The 25,679-nt window shown below is 31.5% G+C and overlaps 1 protein-coding gene across 1 annotated transcript in view; it reads left to right on the plus strand.

Annotated features, from left to right (window-relative positions):
* Positions 1 to 25,679, plus strand: part of LOC123670311 (nose resistant to fluoxetine protein 6) — a 64,424-nt gene that overhangs the window by 25,548 nt on the left and 13,197 nt on the right. The window contains exons 3-6 of the mRNA XM_045603814.1: positions 3,382 to 3,575; positions 5,453 to 5,717; positions 15,771 to 15,931; positions 22,271 to 22,439. Coding sequence (XP_045459770.1) covers positions 3,382 to 3,575; positions 5,453 to 5,717; positions 15,771 to 15,931; positions 22,271 to 22,439 — 789 coding nt within the window. The remainder of the gene's footprint in view (positions 1 to 3,381; positions 3,576 to 5,452; positions 5,718 to 15,770; positions 15,932 to 22,270; positions 22,440 to 25,679) is intronic.

Consider the following 25,679-nt stretch of genomic DNA (forward strand, 5'->3'; position numbering starts at 1 on the left):
ACTTAGCATTTGACTGTTGTAAAGTTACGTTATGCTATGTTACGTGATCCGATTAGATTAGACCCAAAAGGAAAATCTAAAGGTCACAAGAGTATTGACTTACTTAAAATATAAAGAAGATGCGAAATATTCAAGGCAAAAGGCAAGAAGATTCAGATACTATAATTTTGAGCAAAGCACGATAGTTTATAACGGATTTTAAAAGAATTACTTGGTGTAAGAGTGTGATAATTCAGATATTATTTTGACAATCATCTTAGTGAGAAATCCAAAAGTGATTTGGCAAGATTGACTCAAAGTGATTTTAGTAAAGATACATACCTAGTATCATTACATTTATTACTATAATTTTTAATTAGAGAGTATCAAATGCACTGTATGTGTGTGTCAAAGCTACTGTCCTCTCAAGAGGTGTTTCGCTAGAGGGCATGTAACGCAACTGTTCAAGGCACTGCCACTTCACTGTTAATTAGGTGTCTAAATAAATCATCTAAATTTTTAAGTAAAATATTTGAAAATGAATCTATAAATAGTCTTATGTATACAGCTCCAATGTCTTCTTTACGTCACTAGTTATACTTTTTAAAAAAAATAAAAATCACTTATACCCTCAACGATCATATGTAGTAATGTTATGGAATCGTTCTGAAGATAACATCTGTGTTACAGTCAATCAGGATCAGGAATATTGGTTGTCAATCGAAGCGGAAGCCATACGAAATTGTTCGCATATTAAGATACTGTAGAATACCATGTGACATTTAACTTGATATAAAAATTCATCATGCAATTGTATGTAAACAGACGACAAACAGATTATAATATAAGCAATTCGTGCTTGAGATGTAACGTGATTAGAAAATGTGATATGAAGCTGGTGACGAACAAAAGGTGCATTATTTTGCATACGAAAACTTAAGATAAATAACCTTAAATTAATCATCCGTTCTTAGCTTTGTAAGACTCACCTGGAATGTGTTAATTGTTTATTTTAGTATTCTATTTTGTAAAAACTATAACTTTATCGATCTTAATTGTTATTTTAATAATGCAATTACTCATACCCAACGAGTTACTAATCCTCCAGGATATCGTAAGTCAAATGATAATTGGTATCTCCATAAATCAGATTTCTGTCAAAATGGAGAAACAATTAACAATAAAAGAAATATTAAACTGAATAGTTATAATAAGTAATAAGAGTTAGTAATTCAAAATTACCAATTTCATTTCAAGGTTATTTTGGTTAAAAATCTGAATTATATATCCATCTATCTCGATTGTTAAGTTATACTGTTAATAGCACTATTATTCATGCCCAAGGAGTTACTAACCATCTAAGATATTGAGATTCAAATGAGAATTAGTCTTTTCGTAAATCAGCTTACTGTCAGAACTAAGAAAAACATAATAACAAGAAAAAAGTATTAAACTTAATAGTTAATTAAAATTTGTCAACCTTAGGTAATAAATATTTTAGCTTTAACAAAAGAATGTTGAAGATTATAAGAAAAAATGAATAACGCATAACGAAGACGAATATATAACAAAAGGAACCTATATCGGTTGTATCATGATCACGCAAATACCAAGGTCTGATTCCTTCGTTAATATTCCGTAAGGAGCTCGCCTGCCGGCCACATTGTCAACTTATTTGGACTCTAGCTTTATTTTGAATCACAATTCTTATTGTGTTACACAATGCTCACAGTTTAAAGCAAACAATTTCTGGAAGAGTTGTAAAATTATATTGAGACAATACTGTGCCCTGTTTTGGCACAATAACGTTTCAAAATAAACATTATAAATATTTAGAATATTTTCATACAATTGTAGTATTGTACGTATTCCTAAAATACAAATAGCACTATTTATAATTTTTTTTATTTGCATTCTAGTGCTTATAAAATTGTAAGAGCATGGCAGACATGACAATGATAATAATCATAAATGAAACCAAACACAATAAGTATTGTAGGAATGTATGACATCTCTTTCTCGTATTTCTTATACATTTTATTCGTGCCAAACATAATCAAAACCATTGACATTTTGTATTATAAATGTATTATATTTAAACGTAACGGCAATATAAAAAAATTATATAAATGATTGTATTATTATTATTTTTTTTTTTTTTTTTTTTGAAATGAACATATGTTTATCGCACAAGAACAGCACTATTTAATGTCTCGAAAATATTATTAAAGTGAATTTAATTTGTAAGATTAAATTTGAATTCAGTTATGACATTCCTTATAATATAAACATGTAACATATTTTAAACAATTATTAATTATTTTATTACTTTAAATTACTAAGCACAATTCCACGCGGATATGATTTGTACCATAACTATCTGTAAATACTTATTTTTTAAGTTGTTAATTGTAAATATGTGTACTGTTTAATAAGCTATTCTTATTTTTTAAATATGAAACTATCGTATTTAAACTATTAAAAAAAAACTATTTATACTTGATCAAATAATTTATCGCATCAAAAGGCTGAATTTAAAATATCAAGACTAATAAAGTGCATTAAATTAGTAACATTAAATTTAAGTGCAGATTTGACTTTCCTTATAATTTGAATATATAACACATAAGTTATTGCTTTGAAAATGTCAAAAGACTAAATTTATTTTTGGTCAAATACCTTGCTTGTAACCTTTTAGTTCTGAAAATAGATAAATTTATAGCGTTCGATAATTTACGATTTGCAATATACTGACACAAAAATATTTTTGTGATGAAACTTTTGGATATTCGTGTTATACGGTAGTTAAAAATCTTTTTAAATTTATTTACGTTATTTAACAAAAATATTCCATCATTAATTGGTTTCTCAAAAAAAAACTTGTGAACCTTTAAAAGATGTTTATGTAATCAAGTTAAATTATTTCTAGCAACTGAAATAGATTGAAGTGAAATCGATAATTTTATTCTTATTATTAACTTTGACTAATTTCTTATACCATTATAATGTTCAAAATATGTATAAGGCCAGGGGTGTATCCAGCTCTCAAGAAGGGTTGTAGTCACGGCTCGGCGAAGTGCTAGTCGGAGTCCGCTGACCATTTTTTTGGGTTAGCTATTCCATAATTTCATAAAATAATCGAGCCAAGGGAAAATAATGGGTAAACGTTTCTAATTTCACAAACATAATTATACATATGTATAAACTTTTTTGTTTAACTTTTTCGTCTAGTCTAGGTGATTTAAACCTGATGTCTAATATTACTCAATCTTAAAGTCTAGTCTACGTTTTAAAATCAAGTACTCAAATATTATATTAAATTTCATCTAATAAAAAATGTACGTGCCATTATATACGTAGTTCAAATTTGCGCATCTAACATACTAAATATTTTTGTTCAAGATGGGTCACCGTCTTCCAAGATACTCCAGCATTCTATGGGGAGTTTGCATGCCAAGCTCATGCAGCAGCTTCGACTTAGAAGACGAGCTATCTCATAGACTGCACGACCTCGGTATATCTGTGAAAGTTCAAAATACAATGTGCACTGTGAAAAACGTTAAACGACCGTATTCATTCGGAAAGTCCTTGGCGATGTAAGTATGAAGTAAAAAAGATATATGTAGAAGAATCTCTATTTTGTACGAGTTTTCATTAATGTAACGATAGCTTTAGCTTAATTTTTCATAATAAGAAGGCTATCCACAGGAAAAGATTTTTTGACACTTTTTTCGAATTTAATGATAAGTAATTAAACAAAATAAGTTTATTTTATTACAAACAAAAAACTCGCGACTTCGTCCACGAATACAAATGTCAACTTTTGTCTATCACTCCCGGGAACTGAAGGTACTGCATTTCAGAATAAACGATATCTAGTGTACTCGTGCGTGTCTAGTGTAGTTTAAATCAAAGCGAGTTTAATTAAAATCCATTTAATTATTTGGGTGTGATGCGTTACCAAAATTCAGACTGCCAGACAGTAATATAGGTAGATAGAGAAACTGAGAGACAGGCAAAAAATACATTTTGACTTCAATATCAATTTAAATTACCATCCAAATTTTTTTTAAAGACTTTGTTACAGATTTATTCTAAGTATAAATATATAATATAATAACTACTAGTTACGTAATAATCACATGGGTTATAAAAATTATCTTCCGTGAGGTAATACTCTCAGGTCTCAAAACGAAGTAATTTATTTATAAATAGCAAAAATCTGCACAATTTTTATATTAACAGAACGGAAAAAATTAAAACTTGCGTTAAACAGGTGTTTTAATAGTTTTGAACTATAAATAACAACACTACGTGGCAATTAAAATTTTTGTTAGCAGCCGCTCCCAAACTGTGTGACATTATCTCGTTTAGAGTGGGCGTAAATGAATTAAAACCTATTAACACATTTGATTTATTGACATTTCGGTTTCCAATAAATACGTAATTAGCATCAAAAGGTACAGTAAAATATTTAATGTTTTACCAAAAAATATCGCTTCAGCCTGTAATATCCCACTGCTGGGCATAGGCCTCTTTCCCCATGTAGGAGAAGGATCAGAGCTTAATCCTCTCCACACTGCTCCAATGCGGGTTGGCAGATATATTCCTTACTATGAGTAACAATCGCTATCATGTGTACGCACGGCACGGTAGGGAGACCCACAAGGACTGCACAAACGCCCAGACCGCGGCATACACCTGTATGGCCAATACAAATGTTTGTCATTTGCGGGGATCGAACCCGCAACCGCTAGCGCAACAGCCACAAACCAATAATGCAACCGTTGCGCCAACGCGTCGTCAAATACAAAAAAAAAAATATCACCCTATGTCATAATAAAATAAAATTTTAATAACGGAATCAGTCAATAATATTTGCGTTTTTTTTATAAATACTAAACATATAATTCAAAATTGCAAAAAAATACATTAAAATAATTAATTGGGTAACCAATTAATCAATTCTCTTTTTTTTGTCGAATTAATATTTTTCAAACAATAAAAAATATAACAAAGCAATAGATCACGAATCAAACAAAGGTTTTAAAAACCATATATACAAAATGGAATTCTAACAAATATTTATCACCTGTTTATGCAAGCACATGAATATTAGTACCATCTTCCTTATTTTTTCTTTTACGAAGTTTGACTAGCCAGCATGAATCATGTCATATTGTTTACGTGTACAAATTGAGAAACACAAATGAACCATAAAACCTTGAATATGTATCTCATAAACATTGGATAGTAAATGTTGACAATAAAATTTTTGGACTCAATAACGATAGAAGTAGCTTAAAAAAACATAATATCTTCAATATACAGAATTTAATTTGTTAAAATTTCATTATAAGTATCGACAAAATATTTCATAAAATTATTTTAAGTATTATTAATGTAAAATTTGCAACTGAACACTGTAATAAAGAAGTACATTAGGAAGTACATCGTTTCTATTTTGTTTCAGAACATTTTTCCTGGCGATAATCCTATTGTTGAGTCTGGGAACAATGCTTGACGACGGAAAGGAAGGAACAACTAACTTTGAGAAGTTACTTAATGCGTTTTCGCTTAAACGTAATTTAAGGAAAATTTTCGACTTATCCGATTCGCCGACGAGAGTGAAAGGGGTGGATGCATTTAGGGGAATTAATGCATTTGCGTTGCTTCTAGCTCATAAGTCTATGGCGATGGCTCACAGTCCTTACACTAACAAGACCAGCTTTTCTGAGGTAAGTACAACAACATTATTCTTCACATTAACAGTGTGCAAAATCTTCAATTCGATATTATCATTCTTCGCAATTATTGTTTTAATAGTGTAGATATTTTTAACAAGATCACCTACTAATTTGGTTTTTTTATACAATACTAGCAGACTCGGCAAACGTTGTCTTGCCACTAAACGCTATTTAAAAATAGGGGTTAGTCGTAGAAGGGTGAAAATTTAGGGTTGTATGTATTTTTCCACGCCAAATCATAATAAAATAAATAATAAATAATTTATCCAAAAATTTTAAAAAATTTAGATCGGACTACCCTTATAATTTAAGGGGATGAAAAATAGATGTTGTTCGATTCTCAGACCTACCCAATATGCACACAAAATTTCATGAGAATCGGTCAAGCCGTTTCGGAGGAGTTTATCTACAAACACCGCGACACGAGAATTTTATATATATATATAATTGCTGCTTTACCATGTTAAGTAAAACTTTACTGATGATAATCATTGTTCGTTTTTTAAATGAAATTCGTGACTATGACTAGGCATCTTATACATTTAGACTTCAGGCTCCAAAGATCACGATAAACGGATCTATTTCATAAAAAGGATTAATATTTTGCTGTTTCATCGGAAATTAAAAAAAAATATGATGCTGCGTTTGCTATAATATTCTATGTGATAAGAAATATGCAAAAATTTTATCACAGCAAAATAATACTGTTTTCAAGCAGTATTGTGTTCCTGTTGGTGAGTAAGGTGACCAGAGCTCCTGGGGGGATTGGGAATTGGGTCGGTAACGCGCTTGCGATGCTTCTGGTATTGCAGGCGTCTATAAGCTACGGTAATCGCTTACCATCAGGTGAGCCGTACGCTTGTTTGCCGACCTAGTGACATAAAAAAAAAATGCAATAAAATGTTTGTCTACTTTATATTGGTTGTGAAACTAAAGACTTTCTCTTTTTATATTATTATTTAATTCCCTTGTCCTTTTTCACTATTCCTCTTTAAAAACTAACTAAATCATATACACGTTTATTTTTCGAAATGGCCTCTAAAATATGCAAATTCTTTTCCTGTTCTGTCCTGAAGTTTTTGTCATTTTTCGTCACTTAGGTGTCGGCATTCTCGACAACAATTTATCGTCATTGTTACAAGACTGCTATTTTGTAATCCTTAATATAAAAAGCAATAAATAGCAAGTTCTATTTATTTCATAAAAAATACAAAGAATAAGAATTATTATAACACTTATCATATTCAGTCTTCATTCGTATCATTGGCCTTAGTCCGTCTATTGCAGACGATTTAGACAGTGTCAGATAGACACTGTGCCGCCTAGGACGCTCTTCAGGAAAACGCAGAGTTGCCTAAGCTCTGCGCCACCCTCTCGACCTCACTGACTAGGCCCACAGCAACGATGAGTCGATACGTGTGGAGCCAATTCGGCTGCAGGAGTCTTTCGCATTTTAGAGCTATGCCACGAATGCTTGAAGGAGACCCCATTCCGGGTTTCAAATGAAGTTTTCCTTCTCCAGGACCTGATGATTTTGAGCCATGTTTTATCCCCTCGGTCGCCTTTTACGACTCCCACGGGAGGAAGGGGGTGGTGCCATTCTACTCGCCCGACACCACACGGTACTCATTCGTATACGCTGTCCATATTTTATGCGAAAATGTCTTCGTCTTGCAGTGAATATATTGCAAAGGAAAATATTTTTCTGTTTTTATTTTTACTCAATACCCCTTTTTTCGCGAATAAAAATTGCGCCCTCATACTTACATGCATATTCCTTACCTATACAAATAAATAAAATTGGAGTGTCTGATTGTAATATAAAAATTACCGCTTTTTACTAAAATCATATGTACATATACCAAAACACCATTTTTTATAATTTTTGTCTGTCTGTCTGTCTATTTGTTCCGGCTAATCTCTGAAATGGCTGGACCGATTTTGATGGGACTTTCACTGGCAGATATCTGATGTAATAAAGAGTAACTAAGGCTATTTTTATTTCAGATTTATTTTATTTTATAACTGCGAACTAAACAAAAACTACTTTGTTGATTTCCACGCGGACGAAGTCGCGGGCCCAGCTAGTCATAAATAATTACAACCTCATTTGTAAATTAATAATGAAAACATAACAGACACTTGTAATAAATCTTAAGATAATCTTTTTATTACTCATTTAGCAAAGGTGGCAAAAGCAAATAAAACGCATATACTTTGTAATTAAATTGTGGCAAAACAAACGGAGACATTTATAATTTTTGTTTCATGTTTTTTATGGAGAGATTTTTAAAATGAGAAAATTAATCATGAAAATGACCAAATAATATTAACAACTGGTATTAAGTAGTTATATAAGTTATACGTCTCAAATAAATATATACGCTAATAGGATTAGCTATCAATATTACAATTTTCATAATTTGAATAAAGCTTTATTTTTCCAAACAATATATCTACATCTATAATATAAAAATGAGTCGCTGAATGTGTTGCTAAGCGCAAAACTCGAGAACGGTTGGACCGATTTCGCTAATTCTTTTTTTAAAATATTCCTTGAAGTACGAGGATGGTTCTTACGGAGAGAAAAATTCTAAAAAAAAAAAAAATAATTTTCTGAAAAAGTCTAAAAACAACATTTTCTATTATTATTAAGCCTTTATTGCCAACACTATATACATGATTTATCATTTCATAGTTAAAATTAGACATGCAAATTAGAATTTATAGCTTTAAAAGTAGAATATAAAAGTTCATTATTAACATTATTGAATTACTATTATATATACTCAATATCACTATATATGTAATTTTAATTGTAATTTTAATTGTAATTTTAATTGTAATTTTAATTGATATTATATTATTAGGTAAATATGTCGGGCGACGCGTCGGCGTGTCTTTGCGACACGAAGGCCTCCTCCAGCTTTCTCCATTCTGCTCTTGTTTCAGCTTTTCTGTGCCACATTGGACCTGCATGCTTTTTTAAGTCATCAGACCAACGTTTTCTTTGTCTTCCTCGTTTTCTTTTTGTTTGATATCTAGGGGTCCATTCTGTTATATCTCTCGTCCATTTATTTCTATTCTCTCTCATCATGTGGCCTACCCACCTCCATTTGAGTTTTCTAGTTTTAATTACTACATCTTCGATTTTGGTAATTTGTCTTAGATCTACGGCTCTCTTTCTATCCTTTTTTGTGTAACCCAGTATACTCCTCTCCATGGCTCTTTGGCATGTAATCAGTTTTTGGTTTTGTTCTTGTGTGTTTGCCCAGGTCTGACACCCATAGGTAAGGATTGGTAATATGCATGTATTGTATACTTTCCTTTTCATTGCCATATTATATTGATTGCCTTTTAGCACTTCTTTGAGGGACCAAAATCTCTTCCAGGCATTGGCTACCCGTCTGTCAATCTCTGAATCCATTTGGTTGTTAAAAGCGATAAGCTGGCCTAAGTATACATAAGAATTCACGTATTCTATTTCTTCTTCATCTACTGAGATACTTATTTGGGACCTGTTTGTTATTATCTTTGTCTTTGTATTGTTTATTGTTAGTCCCACCTTTTTACTTTCACATGATAGATCTTGAAGCATGGTTTTAAGGCTTTCCGGGTTATCTGTTATAAGTATTATGTCATCTGCAAATCTTAAATGATTTAAATATGTTCCATTTATGTTAATCCCTATGTTGTCCCATTCCATCTTCCTAATGACTTCTTCTAGCACGGATGAAAAAAGTTTCGGAGAGAGTGGGTCTCCCTGCCTCACTCCCCTGTGTATTGGAAAAATTTCCCCCTCTGTCTCTAGTTTGATTCGTGCTTTGCTACTGGAGTACACATTTTTTATCATCCTTATATATTTATTTTCTATTCCTTGATTTTTCAGGGCTTCCCAAATGTACTGATGTTCCAGGCAGTCAAACGCTTTGTTATAGTCCACAAATGCCATGTATAATGGGTAATTGTATTCTTGACATTTTTCAATGAGCTGTTTTATCACATGTATGTGATCAATTGTTGCAAATCCCGATCGGAATCCAGCCTGTTCTCTTGATTGTTGTTCTTCGAGTTTTTTGGTGATGCGTTTCAATATTATTTTTGAGAACACTTTGTATATGTTGGACATGAGACTTATTGGCCGATAATTTCCTATTTCCGATCTATCTCCTTTCTTAAATATGAGTATTATAGTGCTTATTGTCCACTGTGAAGGTATGGATTCTGTGTTGAGGATAAGATTAAACAAGTTTGTTAGTTTTTTCGTTGTTTCTGGCAATGAAGCTTTCAGCATCTCATTGGTTATATGATCAGGTCCAGGAGCTTTATCATTTTTCTGTGTTTCTATCGCATGCTGAACCTCCCTTTCAAGAATCGAAGGGATATTTTCTGTTTTGTCTTCAAGGTCTATGTTGAATTTTAAGATGTTTTCGGTAGAATATAATTTCCGATAATAGTCTGTCGCTATCTATAGAATTGGCTGTCTTCTTGTTTCGTCCTTGCTGTTTTTGCTTTTCATTTTCGGGACCCATAGCGTTGTTTCTTTTAATTCTTTGAGTGCTTTACTGATACCACCTGTTTTAATTATGTGTTTTTGGATACATTTTATTCTTTCATTCGATTTATCTTGTTTTATATTGCGACTTATCTCCTTACTTAGTTCGGTAATTTCACGTAATGTTGTTTTATTTCTTCCATTTTTAAGCAATTCTCTCCGTTTTTGAATGAGATCTTTTGTTTTCGAGCTCAGTGTATGTTTGTTTTTTGTTGTTTTATTCTTTCTATAAATATCATTTGTTTCTATGTTGTAAATTTCTTGTGTTTTGTCTATTTCTCCGGTTGTTAAGTTGTATTGAGACCTTGTATCAGTCGTGCAGGCATTTTCACTCTGGTGAAAGTGTTTTCGTTGTTTCTTTTGTTGTTTGTGAAATAGTACAGCTCTGACCATACGATGGTTGCTATTGAAATTGAAGTTATTTATTACGCTAACATCTTGAAAAAACTTAGGTTGATTACTAATTATAAAGTCGATTTCATTGCGATAAGTTCCATCTGGCGATATCCAAGTCCATTTCCTGGTGTTTCTTTTTTTAAAAACGCTATTTAGTATGGTTAAGTTATTCTCTAGAGCCAAATTTACAATTCTCTTGCCGTTTTTGCTTCTTGTTCCTATGCCATGATTTCCTATTACTGTCTCTTCGCCATGCTTTTGTTTACCTGTTTTCCCATTGAAGTCTCCCATGAGGATGACGTTTTTGTGGGCAGTTCCTAGTGTAGTTGTAAGTTGGTTGTAGAACTTATCTTTTATTGTTTCGTCCGCTGCTTCGGTTGGCGCGTATATCTGTACTATAGTCCATTTGTTTTTATAGCCTTGTAGTTGTATATTTAGTAAAGCTATTCTTTCGGATATGCCTTTGAACTCTATGATTTGTTTTTTTAGATATTTTTTCACCATAAATCCCACTCCATACTGACCCTTTGTTTCACCGATATAGTACAGAATGTAGCTGTCATACTCTTCGATGCAGTTCCCTTTTCGTCTTACTTCGCTCATGCCAAGAATATCCCATTTAATATTACCCAAAGCTATCTCTAATTCGAGAAGTTTTTCTGCAGTCCTCAATGAAAGTGTGTTTAGGGTGGCTATGTGTATATTGTTAGGTTTCTCTTTTTTTCCAGGTGTTTCATTTGCTGAAGGGTAGTGGTCTTCTTTCCCCACGGTGACCAACCGGCTTGGGGTGCATTTTTCAGTTGTTGTATGTGTGCTTTTGGTATTAATTGTTCTGAGTTGATTTCGAGTACCGGTGGTCATTACAGGTTTTTTGGAGTCCCTGACATTGAAGCAGATCTTCCTCGTTCAACGTAGCTGAGTATGTTGGGTTTTGCAATTTCTTTTCCCTTGGCTGATGTAGAAGCTGGGTTGCCTTTTAAATCGATTTTTTTCTGGGTTGCCGAGTTAGGTGAGTCATGGCCTTCTCTTTTTCGTTTTTCTCTATTAATTTCTGATGTTTTCTTTACTATTATTTTGTCATATTTTAGAAAAGCTATGTTTCCTTTCTTTCTTTCCTCTTCCACTTGGGCTTGTAATTGCTTGCGCTTTGCTAACACTTCTTTAGGATAATCTTCTTTTATATAGACACCTGGGGGCAGCTTTGACTTGTTTTTCCAAATCATGTGTTTTTTCCACAGCGTTGTCACGGAGACGACGACAGGACGGCGGTTCTCAGCATTTTTATTCTTGCCAATTCTATATATATTGCTTATTTCCTGGCTATTTAGATGTGTGCCTGTTTCTATGATTGTGTCCTTGAGGTAGTCTACTAGTTCCGCTTCTGATTTTCCATTCTCCTCAATTCCAAAGAAGACTAAGTTGTATTTTCTTTTCTCTCTTTCCATGGTCGTAATTTTCTGCTCCAATGACGATATTTTATCTTTTAATCTTATGTTTTCTTCAGTTATTATTTTTAATTTCTCGTCCAATGCCTCCATAACATTACACGTCACCGACTCTGTTATAATTTTGGTTTGTTGATTCAGTTTCTCATCTAGTTTTAACAACAATAATTCCATACTTTTGTCCATTTTTTTCAGATTATTTACTGACAAAACCGGCAGGATGGTAGTTTATATTCTTGTTGCTGGCAAGACTCACTATGTCAGTGTCAAAATGGCAGTTATTACTATTTGACAGATTTGTTGGTTATGTTGTTAGCACTGTTATGTCATTCACTCTTTTAATTAGGTTTTGTTGTTCGCTAGCTTTTATTGCACTTTTTATTCCCAGAATAACTTTTTATGTTTTTTTCACTGGTTTATATAATATATTATTGACTATTTTGGTGGATTTCGTGTTGCGACACTTCTATTTCACACTCTTTACACTAAAAACAGTTGTTATTTTGCGGAAGACTTTGACGTGCGTGTTTACTTTGCAATCACCGAGTACCCTCTCATTTTCATAACATTTTCTACACTCCCATACAAAAGATTTGTGATAATACTTAAAAGTCACTGTTAGGCGATACGAAGTTCGCCGGGTCAGCTACTAGCATTATAATTTGAAACCAAAGAAAAATTAAATGTCAATTTCGCAAAACCTTCAGGCTAAATTATATCAAACGTTGATCACATGGACACACCTAGGATAGGTTACGAGGGTAAATATCAAGTATATAAAATATAGGAATGACTCGGTGATGTTATATGCTGTATGCAATGTATTATTTGTTCAATGCTTTATAAATTAATGCAATAAACTTATATATTTTTGATTGACTTAAGTAGGTGATACAAAATTATTCCAAAACAGTGCAAAATAGCACTCATTACACAGTAATGCTCATACTTGGCAAAAGATTCCAACTGGACGATATAACATAGCCTTACTTTCATTGTAACTTTGCTCTGTAACGGAAGTATATTCAATTCTTTATTGAATTATGTATTCATGACCAGATAAGTTAATGTATTCTCTGAGGTAGGTTGACCTTCAAGGGCATTTAACTAAAAAATTTGTTCGATCGGAAATCGAGTACTACCGGACTACTACATTCATGAGTACTTCTATCGTCAATGCAATGTCATTTACCAAATTTTATTTCCGTGATATATTAAAATAGGAAGTATTATAATATACTAATAATTTCTTATTTACGTAGACACTGAGGTCAATGGCTTGTTATAGATGGCTGTCAAATTTTCACCCGGTATTTTCCTTATAAAAAAGTACAAATGTCAAAATTAGTATATATTTAACTTTACTCTAATTGTATAAGATATATTAGTCTATGCCATTTATGTAAAGTTTCGGGATAAGTTCGAATTACAATATACCAGATTTATATAAGTTCGAAAATATAGCAAATCATAATAATAGATGTATTAAAAGAATAGATATAGCGATATATGCCATTCTCAAACTACGAAATAAGTTCTTATTACAAATAAGGGCTTAAATTATTTAGGACGTGTATATATACCATATGTTACCAATTTGTTTGAACATATTTCTCTTCCGTACTGTGCCTTAATACTTTACAATGCTGATAGAACAAAAATCTCATTTAAGTACATATATTATGTAGGTTGCGAGCAAACATTTTATTTATGATACAAAATAATTTAAAAACACAAAATACGACCTTCATACAAACAAACATGGTATTGTATACCGGCTTAAACAAGTTTAATTTTCTTTAATAAAACTGTCTCAGTAGAAAAATAAAAAAAAAATAAAAAAAAAAATATACATATTTCTCGAACTGTTTTTGTTATTTCATTTCACAAAAGATTTAAGATTAATTCATGATATTGCTTGTTTCATTAAGTAATGCAGTTTTTCGATGAAAATATTTCATATACATTTTAATTTAATAAAAACCAATCAAAAATCGTCACGTAATGCAACGAAAGATATTTGGACTGCAGTGTATCCAATTTCATTTCGTTCGAAATACAACGATTTTCTATTTTATTTTTATCCTTTAAAGTATATGAAATACACAACTGTATACGGATAAACTGTTAATCAGCTAAGTGTAAAACCTTATTATTAAATATTATTTCGTGTGGCTCTTTATTAATTGGGTTTTTTTTTTGTATCATAATATTGTATATGTTAATCGATGTACTATAGTTAAGTCGATGTTAATAGCAAGTAAATTCCTGGCCCTAAATGAAATCTAATCGTTAATTAACGATCACGAATACCTATATAGTTACTGATCATTAATACTTATTTGACATAGTCATTAAATCTTAAAATAAAATATTATTAGACATTTAAAAAAAGTTTGTAACTTTTTTTTACTTTTCGATTTGAGCAGAACTGTCTAATTATTCGATTCAGAATGTTTAAATGTTTTATACAGAACACATCTATATGTATAAAAAATTTGTGTCACGATGTATGTGGCCAATAAACTCCGAAACTACTGAACCATTTTTTATCAAAGTTTGTAAGCATTTGTATTTTGGTCCAACTTGAGAGATAGGGTAGTTTTTATCTCAATTGAACTCGGTAGGTGGCGCTACTATCAGTATGTAACTCCGAAACTACTGACTCAATTTTTATCAACTTTTGTAGGCATCTGTAATTTAATCCAATTTGGAAGATAGGGTAGTTTTTATGTCAATTGAACCCGATAGGTGGCGCTGCTATCGGTATGTAACTCCGAAACTACTGAACTAATTTTTATCAAATTTTGTAAGCATCTATAATTTGGTCCAACTTTGGAGATAGGGTAGTTTTTATCTCAATTGGACCTGGTAGGTGGTGCTGCTATCGGTATACAAGCAATCAAATTTGGTAGCTGTTTTCCGGACAGAACAACATCTGCCGGGTCCGCTAGTATAAATAAGTTGCTTACTTTAGTAACAGACGACCGTGTGAGCACGTTATAATTTTTTTTTTTAATTATGTAGAAAATACATTGTGGAAATTTCTACATATCAAATCATACATATCATACGTATTTATAAGTTTGTTTTTTTTTGTATATTCATATTTTAATTTTAAAAATGCGTACTGTTAAAGGTTTTGATCCGGTTATTTACCTCTCAATTTATCTATTAAATTTTTAATCTTTATTATGTATGATGCTGTGTGGTTACGGCATTAAAGAATATAGCCACCCCCTCTCTTCCCGTGGGTGTAAGAGGCGACTAAGGGACAACACAGTTAGACGACGACCTTGAAACTTAAAAAGCCGACCGATGGCGGGATAACCATCCAACTGCTACCTTTTAAATACACAGGCTGAAGACGGGTAGCAGCGTCTTCGGTGCGACAAAGTGGTCTGTGGTCACCAACCCGCCTGCCCAGCGTTGAGACTATGGGACAAAACGCATAACTTATGTTATACATGCCATTTTTGACGCCATCTTGTGGAAGTCTATGTCCAGCAGTGGACTGCGATAGGCTGAACTGATTATATATGAATCAGCATTTATTTTGCACAATGTCTCATGAGCATGTAGATAAATTGTTAAATTTTACTTTAGTATACGTTTTTCTTTTATGAAAATGTTATATATTGTCATCAGGTGTTTGGAATGCCTTGGGCCGTGATCGGGCGTTCAGCGATCGTGTATACCGACAGCTTCTTGTATCTAAGCGGGTTCCTTAACGCTCACAATCTTCTTCAGGACTTGGAGAAGAAAGGAACGATTGACTTCAAGAACAGACTTCTGGCCAGGTGGTTCAGGTACGGTTCTATATACTATTTCATCTTATTACAAGTATTTAGATTGTATCAAAATTGACGTCCTCAAAAAAGACTGTAAATTGGCACTTCGTGTCTATCCTGTGTAATATTTCATGTGTACATCTAGTACAAACGGTCCTTACATTAGTCTTAAACTTCGAAATATTATAAGAAAGTCGAGGAAAAGCGTTTTGTTTTCATTGTGAATACTACCAAACGGAAAAAATGTTCACGTTACGTTTAATTAGTAGTACACCTGTCACGCGTAATATTTCGACAAGAGAAATCACACGAATGTTATTATAAAGAATGCAAGTAATTTTATATTACTATGGTGTCAAAATAAGCATTGATCCTATCTTACTCACCACAAAAATACAACACTACTTGTACTATTTAATTAAGCTGTGATCTTCTATAAGACCTACCTCAAAAAAAAGAATAGAAAAAGATTATATAGCTGTTAGATCTCTTTACAGCCGTTCGATATCGTCGTTCGGTTACGTCTACTTCTACGTCTACACGGCTAATTACTCTTAATTACCATCTACTAGACAATTCACTTTAAATTGCATGCACATTTAAAATGCTGTGATCTATTGCTAAAGCTTAAAATTAAGGCATAAATGTTTTAAATATAATAATCGAGCCACTTTTGAAAGTCAAATAAGGCAAAGAGTTGTAAGTTTTATAATATTAAAGGGCTTGTGACATAAATATTTTAAAGTTACTAAAAAATATTTCTGATATATGAGTGTTTTTTAAGATTTAATGTGCATTTTCTATTTTTGAAACTCGCAGAAACTCCGCCGGGCATCTGTCACTTCTTACACCGCCCTTAGTACTTTAACTGTAAAATTCGATGATCTGACAATTATTAAATTATCTGCCATACTGCCAACTCAGTAATCCCAAGTATCTTCAAATGCAACCTTCAAGAAATAAACAACATCGAAATATATGACGTCATTTAATATAGTAAACAACTGCTATTTTGTTAATGTACACGTCGTATTTGCGTTGAGTCACGCTGGCTAACAATGTTTTCATTCACCCTTGAGCACGAGATGAATTTTAACAGATTTTGTACTATTAAACTCAGAGATGCTAGCCTAAATTTTAAATTAAACCTTTGAATGTAGATTTCGATATACTTCTTATCTCTATTTTGTTATGCAGACTCAAAAACTCTGTTGATTTCGGGTCCTTAAAGGACAATGGCGTCCTTTATATTATCCTTTATGTCACATAACTAAGACACGTCAATTTTTCACAGCCACAACTTCGTACTTTGAAACGCATTATAGGTAGATACATAATATTACAGCGTATCACATTTACTACTGCAATAAATAGTAAAATTATAGTAAAGAAAAGAATCATAATTATAGTTACAGTAGTAGAAGTAAATAATTATAATATAGTAATAATTTAAGACTTTCCCAATATTAATGTATTTTCATCTAATCGAATTGCAAAAAGAACCTATAAAAATCCTGGCACACAGTCGCGATTGCCTTCATATACCAAACTTTAGTATGAACTTCAACTGTACCTCTTTAGAACAGGTTAACGAATATAAATACAAAGGTTAAGTTTTGGACGAAAAATTTCATCCGAGTAAGCACGTTGAGTATGTATAATGACGGTAGGGTTATCTATTTGTGCGTTTTCCGTTGTAGTAGTTACATACTTTAGGTGTTGCAAGTTGATTTTGTGTAATTTTTCTGGTCATAATTTTATCACTTCAGCGTAACGCAGTCCACTGCCGGACATAGACCTCCCCAAGTTTGCGCTAGACATCTTGATTTTCCGCGATCCTCATCCAGCCTCCATCGGCAATCTTCCGTAGTCTCGTCTGTAATGATTGTAATTAAAATTGAACAACGAATTAAAAATCAATAACTATGCCAGTCAAATTTTAATATTTTAACATTAGTATTAAATATTTCCACCCAAGACTTCTAAAATTAAGAACTTTTATATGTCAATTGTAGTTGGTAGTAATAGTACTTGGAACTACTATCTTCTACTCTATTGCTCAACCATTAACTGGAACTATCGAAAAATTTAATAAATATTTCTAATACCGTATTTTTAACTGAAAATGCTTCGATAAAACCCTAATGAATATTAAAATTATAAAAAGTAACCAAAATTTAACGTCTAAAATTAATTTAAGAAATTGTATTTATTCGTTTTTATAATAACGTTTATCTAAGTAAATGTCCTTTCGTGGATTGATTGTATTTCCTTGAATATATTTCATTATGTTCCAAAATAAGAGAACTGAGACAAAGTTTATTTAAAGAAGTGTTACATTAATAAAACATAGTATTTAATTACGCAATAAATCTTGTAATTAAAAAAAATTGGAAACACGTGCGTCTAAAGGCGATTCATAACAATCTTAACGACCTAGCAATTAAATGTGTATTAGAAAACTTGTTTCCTTAATGATTTTTGAAGAAACATATTAATATATAATATTCATTGAGGATAGGTGATGGTGTCAAGTCATTTTTGTCATACTATTATTGTTCGACTTGTTCTTGTTGAGCAGGACTTTATCTTTTATTTCAACCTATCCGAGAGATTAGTGGAACTTTAATCGTTAATCGATGACAGAAGATCATGGTTTAAGTTCTGGGCCCGTAACGCTCGCTAATCAAGATCAATATTTAAAAGAAATTGTGAATTTATTCAATATAATTCACACAGTAGTAATCATCTGTTTTGTGGTGTGCGACGTACATATTATAGATATACGGAATATTCATGCAATATAACCATATATTTTATATTTTTGGTCATTCGTTTTACGAAGGCAAATCGTCAATTTTATAATGGTTTTCACGAATGTCTGTCAAACCCCCAGATCGGTGTTTGCTTCATATACCTATAGTTGTATAATACTTATGTGTTTTTTTCGGGTAGAGAATTTGTAAACATGTTATTATTATCATTTACTTTTATAAATACTTTAAAGATATTATTATTATGGTTTTTTGTTAAATAAGTTTCAAAAAAACATGTTTTATTGTTTTTAAATAACGACATTGTTATATGATATACTCCTAATTACAATATAAAACTAAATTGTATCTGACCTAAATAAAAAAATATATTTTTAACATAAACCCTACAATGTAACATGAAACACATTTTAATAATACCATAAATATTTTTATCCATATTTATAAGTAATTTTGAATACATTGAAACCAATATAAATTTTAGTAGGGTAATATTATACTTGTTTATTATTCGTACTTCAGAAATAAACATAGAACAGCGTTTTAATAAAAGTTGTTTACAATAATAATTGTAATAAAAATCATGTTCGTGTGTGGTAGCAAAAATTCTAGCAACATTTCTTCGTTGCCTCAGAATTCCGATTTCCTGGCCAAAAAAATTAACCAACCCTTCATCATTGACGCTCTGAGTCGCGAAGTCAATACTTTTGTTTTTTTTTACTGCTATTCCAAAGTTCAAAGCATTAAAACTTATTGTGCGATGATTAACGAACATATTCCTCTGCGCTTTTTTCGAAGCGACTCCTTCTGTTGAGGCTTTCTGCCTAAAATGGAAAAAAAAGGAAATACGCCACTTTATTCGATACTTCATGCAAGTGAAAAGCGTAAGTGATACACAGCTACGCAAGAAAGACATTGATATGACGTTTCAAAAGGAGGTTATGAATATAAGTGACGGATTCGTACCTCAAAATTGTGAAAGAACCCAACGAATTACCTTTGCTACATAAATCTGACTCTTACGTCCTTAAAATAAAGATGATATATGCAAAACTTTAAAAGAAATCGCTGTGCAAATATGCACAATAATAATTGTAGTACTACTTACTCTACTTCTTTCTTCTACGAACATATCCCAATTATGAAATTAAGTTTGAAAATTTAATCCAATCAAATTTAATCAGTTCACAAGTATAACGCTTTAAGGACCTGTACATACTATAACGTGTATAGCAAAATATAGAATCCATTACAATGGTTAAATGGTTAAATGGTGTACTTTCAGGCTTTTTAAAAAAATGTTTAGCTGTAAAGAAATTGATTATTCAAGATTAATACAGTGAACCATCAAACCTTCAAATAACGTCGCGTCAATCTCACATTTCGAATAAAAATACTTAAAAAAATATTTGAATACAATTCTGACCTTCTCAGTAGTCTTTGAAATTCGTGCACAACAGTCTTCAGACTACATATTCGAAAGAGATCCAAGTCTTATACCTAATATTTCCCAACTCGTAATGGAACTGCGTGGTGAATTGAGCTCCATTCCATCTTCTTTGTAGAATAGAAAAAATTATCTCAATACTGGAATATTTAATTTATGTTGTATTTAAAAAATACGAGTATATTCATAATTTGCCCTAGACATGTATAATCAACTAAAATGGCATTTTTTGTAAATTTACTTTAATTTTTTCTGTGGACCTTGCTGATTTGATTTTAATAAAGACGAAGATTCGTTATATAAAGTTTAATAGTTACTACATAACAGCATATATCAACATATAATATCCATAAATAACAACGCGTAAAATAAATCTCAAGAGTTACTAATAACTTAAACTGAATGATCTTATTTACGAACGATAAAATAAACTGCGTATAAAACAGAACAAATAAAATATAACAAATACGTATATAATCTAACCTGTTTCTTTATGTTTTATTTTGTTAGGTTGTAGCTACGTATTTATCAAAATGTTAATATTTTTTTATATTAAATATTCCGATTCATAGAAACAAAAATCGGTAAAAATAAATTTTAATAATCGATTTAATAAATATGTCGTAAATATTGACATGGATATATTAGGTCGGTCAAAAAATTTCATCTTATTTTATATAGAAATTCAAGGTAAAATTAATTACAAAATTTATTCACATCAATTATAATACCACCATTATATATATTGTACCATACCTTTTTTCCATAACTTGGCGCTATCTCGTAATTTTTGGCAAGATTACACAATTTATACTACATAAAGGATTCTAAAGAGACTGAAACATATATCTGAGGGTGTAAGATTGTAACTATATGGCGGATGTATTAAGACTTCCTAGTGAAACTCTCTCGAATTTTGTTAAGTAGCTAAAGGTATTGTCATGATGAAAGATCGTACCTTTTTCCGTTAATCAATTCTGGCCGCTTATCCTAAATTTCTTGCTTAAGTCTCATCAGCTGTTGACAGTAGGAATCAATTAAAATGTGCCGAATTTCTTCGTTGAATTCAGCCATTTTGGCAACAAAAAAACAAATGAAATGTGGCGGGAAACTATTTTTTACTTTTTCATTTCATTTTTAACACATATTTTTCACATTTCCATGGTATCAAAATCACCTAGTTGCAATCAATACAACTAAAAAGATTTTATTGCAACTTTTTACTACAAAATACGACAAGACTTTTCCTCGACCTTATTATGTTATTTTAATCAATAATTGTGTTTGCTCGCAAACGAAAAAAAAGCCGACTTCAATTACATCGACAAGTAATACAACGTAGATCGACGAAAAAATAGTCAAGCAACTACGCGTTATCAAAGATTACTCAAAAAGTAGTTATCAGATCTCGATAAAATTTATATGTGACCACATGATAAACATCAGCTTTCGATTAAATTAAAAATTATCAAAATCGGTACACCCAGTAAAAAGTTATTACAGATTTTCGAGAGTTTCCCTCGATTTCTCTAGGATTCCATCATCAGATCCTGGTTTCCTTATTACGGTACCAAACTAGGGATATCTCCTTTCTAACAAAAAAATAATTATCAAAATCGGTACATCCAGTAGAAAGTTATGCGGTATAATACAGCGTAGGTCGACGAAAAAAGCGTCAAGTAAAAACGCATTATTAGATATAACTCGAAAAGTAGTTGTTAGATCTCAAATAAATTTAAATGGGACCAATTGGCACACACCACCTTTCGATTAAAACAAAATTTGTCGAAATCGGTCTACCCGGTCAAAAGTTCTGATGTAACATACATAAAAAAAAAAAAAAAAATACAGTCGAATTGAGAACCTCCTCCTTTTTTGGAAGTCGGTTAAAAGGGAACTGACCCGGCGAATTTCTGACGGTGTTCTTTTTATTCGTTAATATATCGATTTTTTATTTTAATTTTCTCTCATACAAACTTTGTACTGAGATTAATGAACATACAAAAAAGGATTATCCATATTTGTATCATATTACATATAGGATTTTGTCATTTATCAACTATTCAAACACAATATGTAAATTTATACAACATTAAGAGCTCCACTATTATATCATAATGTATTTACTGTTTACAGACTCTTCCCAATGTTCCTGAGTTTAATGTTATTCTGCACATATATCCTGCCCGACATAAATAACGGACCCCAGTGGAACCTCGTGGTCGAGGAGCACAGCCGTGTCTGCGAGAAAAACATGTGGAAAAGTTTTCTATTCATACATAATTACTTCGGCTTCGAGGAAATGGTATGTTTTGTTTTCGTTTAACCAACCCATGAACGAATATTAAAGCAGGTACATTATCTGAACGAAAGAACGTAAAACAGTAATTGCTTTTTAATAGTAGGGTACAAATGATTACTACACCACCTTATTACAGTAGGATCTTTAAAAAACTATAGCAAATTTTACGGTTCAAAATTCTTTTTCTCGTTTTTACTTAACACTGAAAATCAACAAAAAGATAAAATCGCTAAATATTATTTTATAAAAACGAAAATAGTGTTTCCTTCTTAATTAGAATGGCTCCTGAGTGATCAGAACATGCAACGGTAACTTTAGTTAGATAGTAGTATGTAATCTCTATCGAACTGATTGAACAATAGCTTCTAACAATAAATAACTCTGTTCCCATGAACGTTATATAACTGACACAGTGTCACACACTTAATAAATATGTGTTGCAAAGCGAACGCTTTTTGCTGAACACTGATTTTTTGGAATGCATTGTATGGATGTCAACGCGACCCAATTATTATTGTGATGAATATGAACTTACTTTATTTTATATTTATTATACGTGCATAAGCTATGGATAAAATTATAATATCTATTTTATTTTCTTTAATAATTGAAGTACTCACACATTTAATTAATTCTTTAATATAAAATATATTTTATATAAACTAAAATATATTTTATATAACTAGTACGTTTCTAAATATGTATTACATTGTTTTAAAATTATCGCATCTAACATTTCTGTTGTAATTTTTCAAATAGTTATAGGAGAAATATTATCTGCAAAGAAATTTTTTCTCAAAAAAATATTCAGCATACAATAAACAAAAATATAATAAATTTACCAGAAACACCAATAGTATTCGCGGTATTATTTAAATAAATAAAAGATAAAATGGGAACACTGATTTTATATTCCTTTCTTTCAAATTATTATAGAAAAGAACAATGATGAAATTTTATATTCATATGGAATTTAGTCATGTCAAACTAACACAGATTATATTTCACTAACATGATAATTGTGTTTGTTCTCAAATTGAAAAAAAAAAAACTATCAATTTGCATCAACAAGTATTATTACACGCATTTTATCACCTATAACTTAAAAATTGCTTATCAGATCACGCTCAAATTGCCGCGTTGCCGACCCTATCCCCAATTTCCCCCAGGAGTTCTGGTCACCTAACTCACCAACAGGAACACAACACTACTTCAAAACAATATTATTTAGCTGTGATCTTCTGTAAGGTCGTGGTACTATCCAAACAGGCTGCTACATATTTTGGGCAGGAAATTTCCTGCTGTGCCCAACCTCAGTATACAAGTTTTAGGTTCAAAGAGATATAATTCCAGGTATTCACGAAAAATGTACTGAAAATTAAACGTGAGTACATTACAATCGCAAAAACACAAAAATTTGAGTTGAATACTAAGGGTGATCGACTACTGACGAAGAAGCACAACTTGACAAATACACGATATTAACGATTTTTTTATCAGACTTCTATCACTACCAAATATTTTCGTAACTATAGCACATAGAAGAACGTGAATTGGACCAAAAAACTCGTTAACTTTTTCTGAGTATGCATCTGCTAAAATCATAAAAAAGATAAAACTAGACTTATATTACTTATCACGGGAGGCACAGAATTAAAATTTTAATTGTTTTTGATGCTGATTTGTGCAACAACAAAGTACTATGAGAGTACTAGACGTAATATGAGAACATATAACTAACAAGAACTTTATAAGATCACACAAAAATATTATATTTTCTGTCATTTGCGAAAACAAATAATAAACCATATACTGACACACTTCGTCAGATTTGGGTTAAGGTAAATATGGTGGAAAATCAATATTTCACTTTTTATGGAGCATTTTGAGGTCACAAATACGTAAAGTATCAATAGCTATCTCCCGTGAATAATAAATTGAAATGATGTTTTATGCAGGCTGGAATATTTTGCTAATAATAGTACAAATGTAAAGCGTACAAATGTAAAGAAGTTTTTTTTTTAATTTTTTGAACTAACGCAGAGTGAATGTCGTGTGATCGAGTCACCTAAGTTTTACCGTTAATTCGGTTGTTTGTATGCCTTCACAACATTTTTTTTTTCAAATAGGTCGATTTTCAAGTTTATTAGTACTTACTTGTTATTGTGCGTGTGCTGTGTCGGCGGTTTTGAATGCTGCTGCCGGTTTATAGTCCTTGTGGATCTCCCCGCCGTGTCTCGGAGAGCATGTTAAGCTGTCGGCCCAGGTTGTTATCATGTACACCTGATAGCGATCGTATCTCATAGTAGGGAATATATCCACCAACCCGCATTGGAGCAGCGTGGTGGATTAAGCTCTGATCCTTCTTTTACATGCGAAAAGAGACTTATGCCCAGCTGTGGAATATTTCAGGCTGAAGCGCGAGCTGTAATTTCCTACTTTTAATTATCTCCACTTAAAATTTTTGCCATGGTCTGCCTAAATTTATCTCTATGTCCATAAATGGAAGGACACATATTAAATAACACGTTGTATAAGTTCAGAGCCCCCTAACCATATATCCAAATAAATTTAGTCCAATAAAATAGTATGTACTCGCTGAGAGGAAATCATGTTTTAACTAAAGGCAAAAAGCACGGGTATTTCACGGGGTCAAGCCTAATCCTTGATCGTAGATATTTTATTGTACATTATTATATGTCATTTATTGTGGGAAAATACATAAATATAGTTAAAGATGCTTTCAGAAAATATGAGATGTAGAAAACTGGTGATATTATATATATTATTTATGTGGTCCCATTTAAATTTGATTGAGATTTGACGAATACCATTTGATATATCTCTCGTAATGTGTATTAATGTGTAATTAATTAATTATTTTTTCGATTACCTATTTTATATTACTTGAGAAAACATAGTTACTGTAATATTCCAATGCTTAATACAAATTAAATTGTTCATATGTATATATGTATAAATTGTTAAAATGTATATTTTTGCGTAGAATTTCTTTACATTAGTAAAATCAGAATATCTCCCCCTATACCTACTCACAAAACCGATAATCGAATGTTAAACACCCTCGCTAGGGTTATTTACATAGCCTGTACAGATTTATATTTTGACTCGAATCTTATCCATACCTATATGTCTCCCTCGCGTACTTTTAGTACTTTAGCTGTCGTTACAAATATCTGATAGGAATCCGTGACTCTCGGTAGTAAATGAATAAAAAAATAA

The sequence above is a fragment of the Melitaea cinxia genome, chromosome 4, assembly GCF_905220565.1.
Source record: "Melitaea cinxia chromosome 4, ilMelCinx1.1, whole genome shotgun sequence".
Taxonomy (NCBI): domain Eukaryota; kingdom Metazoa; phylum Arthropoda; class Insecta; order Lepidoptera; family Nymphalidae; genus Melitaea; species Melitaea cinxia.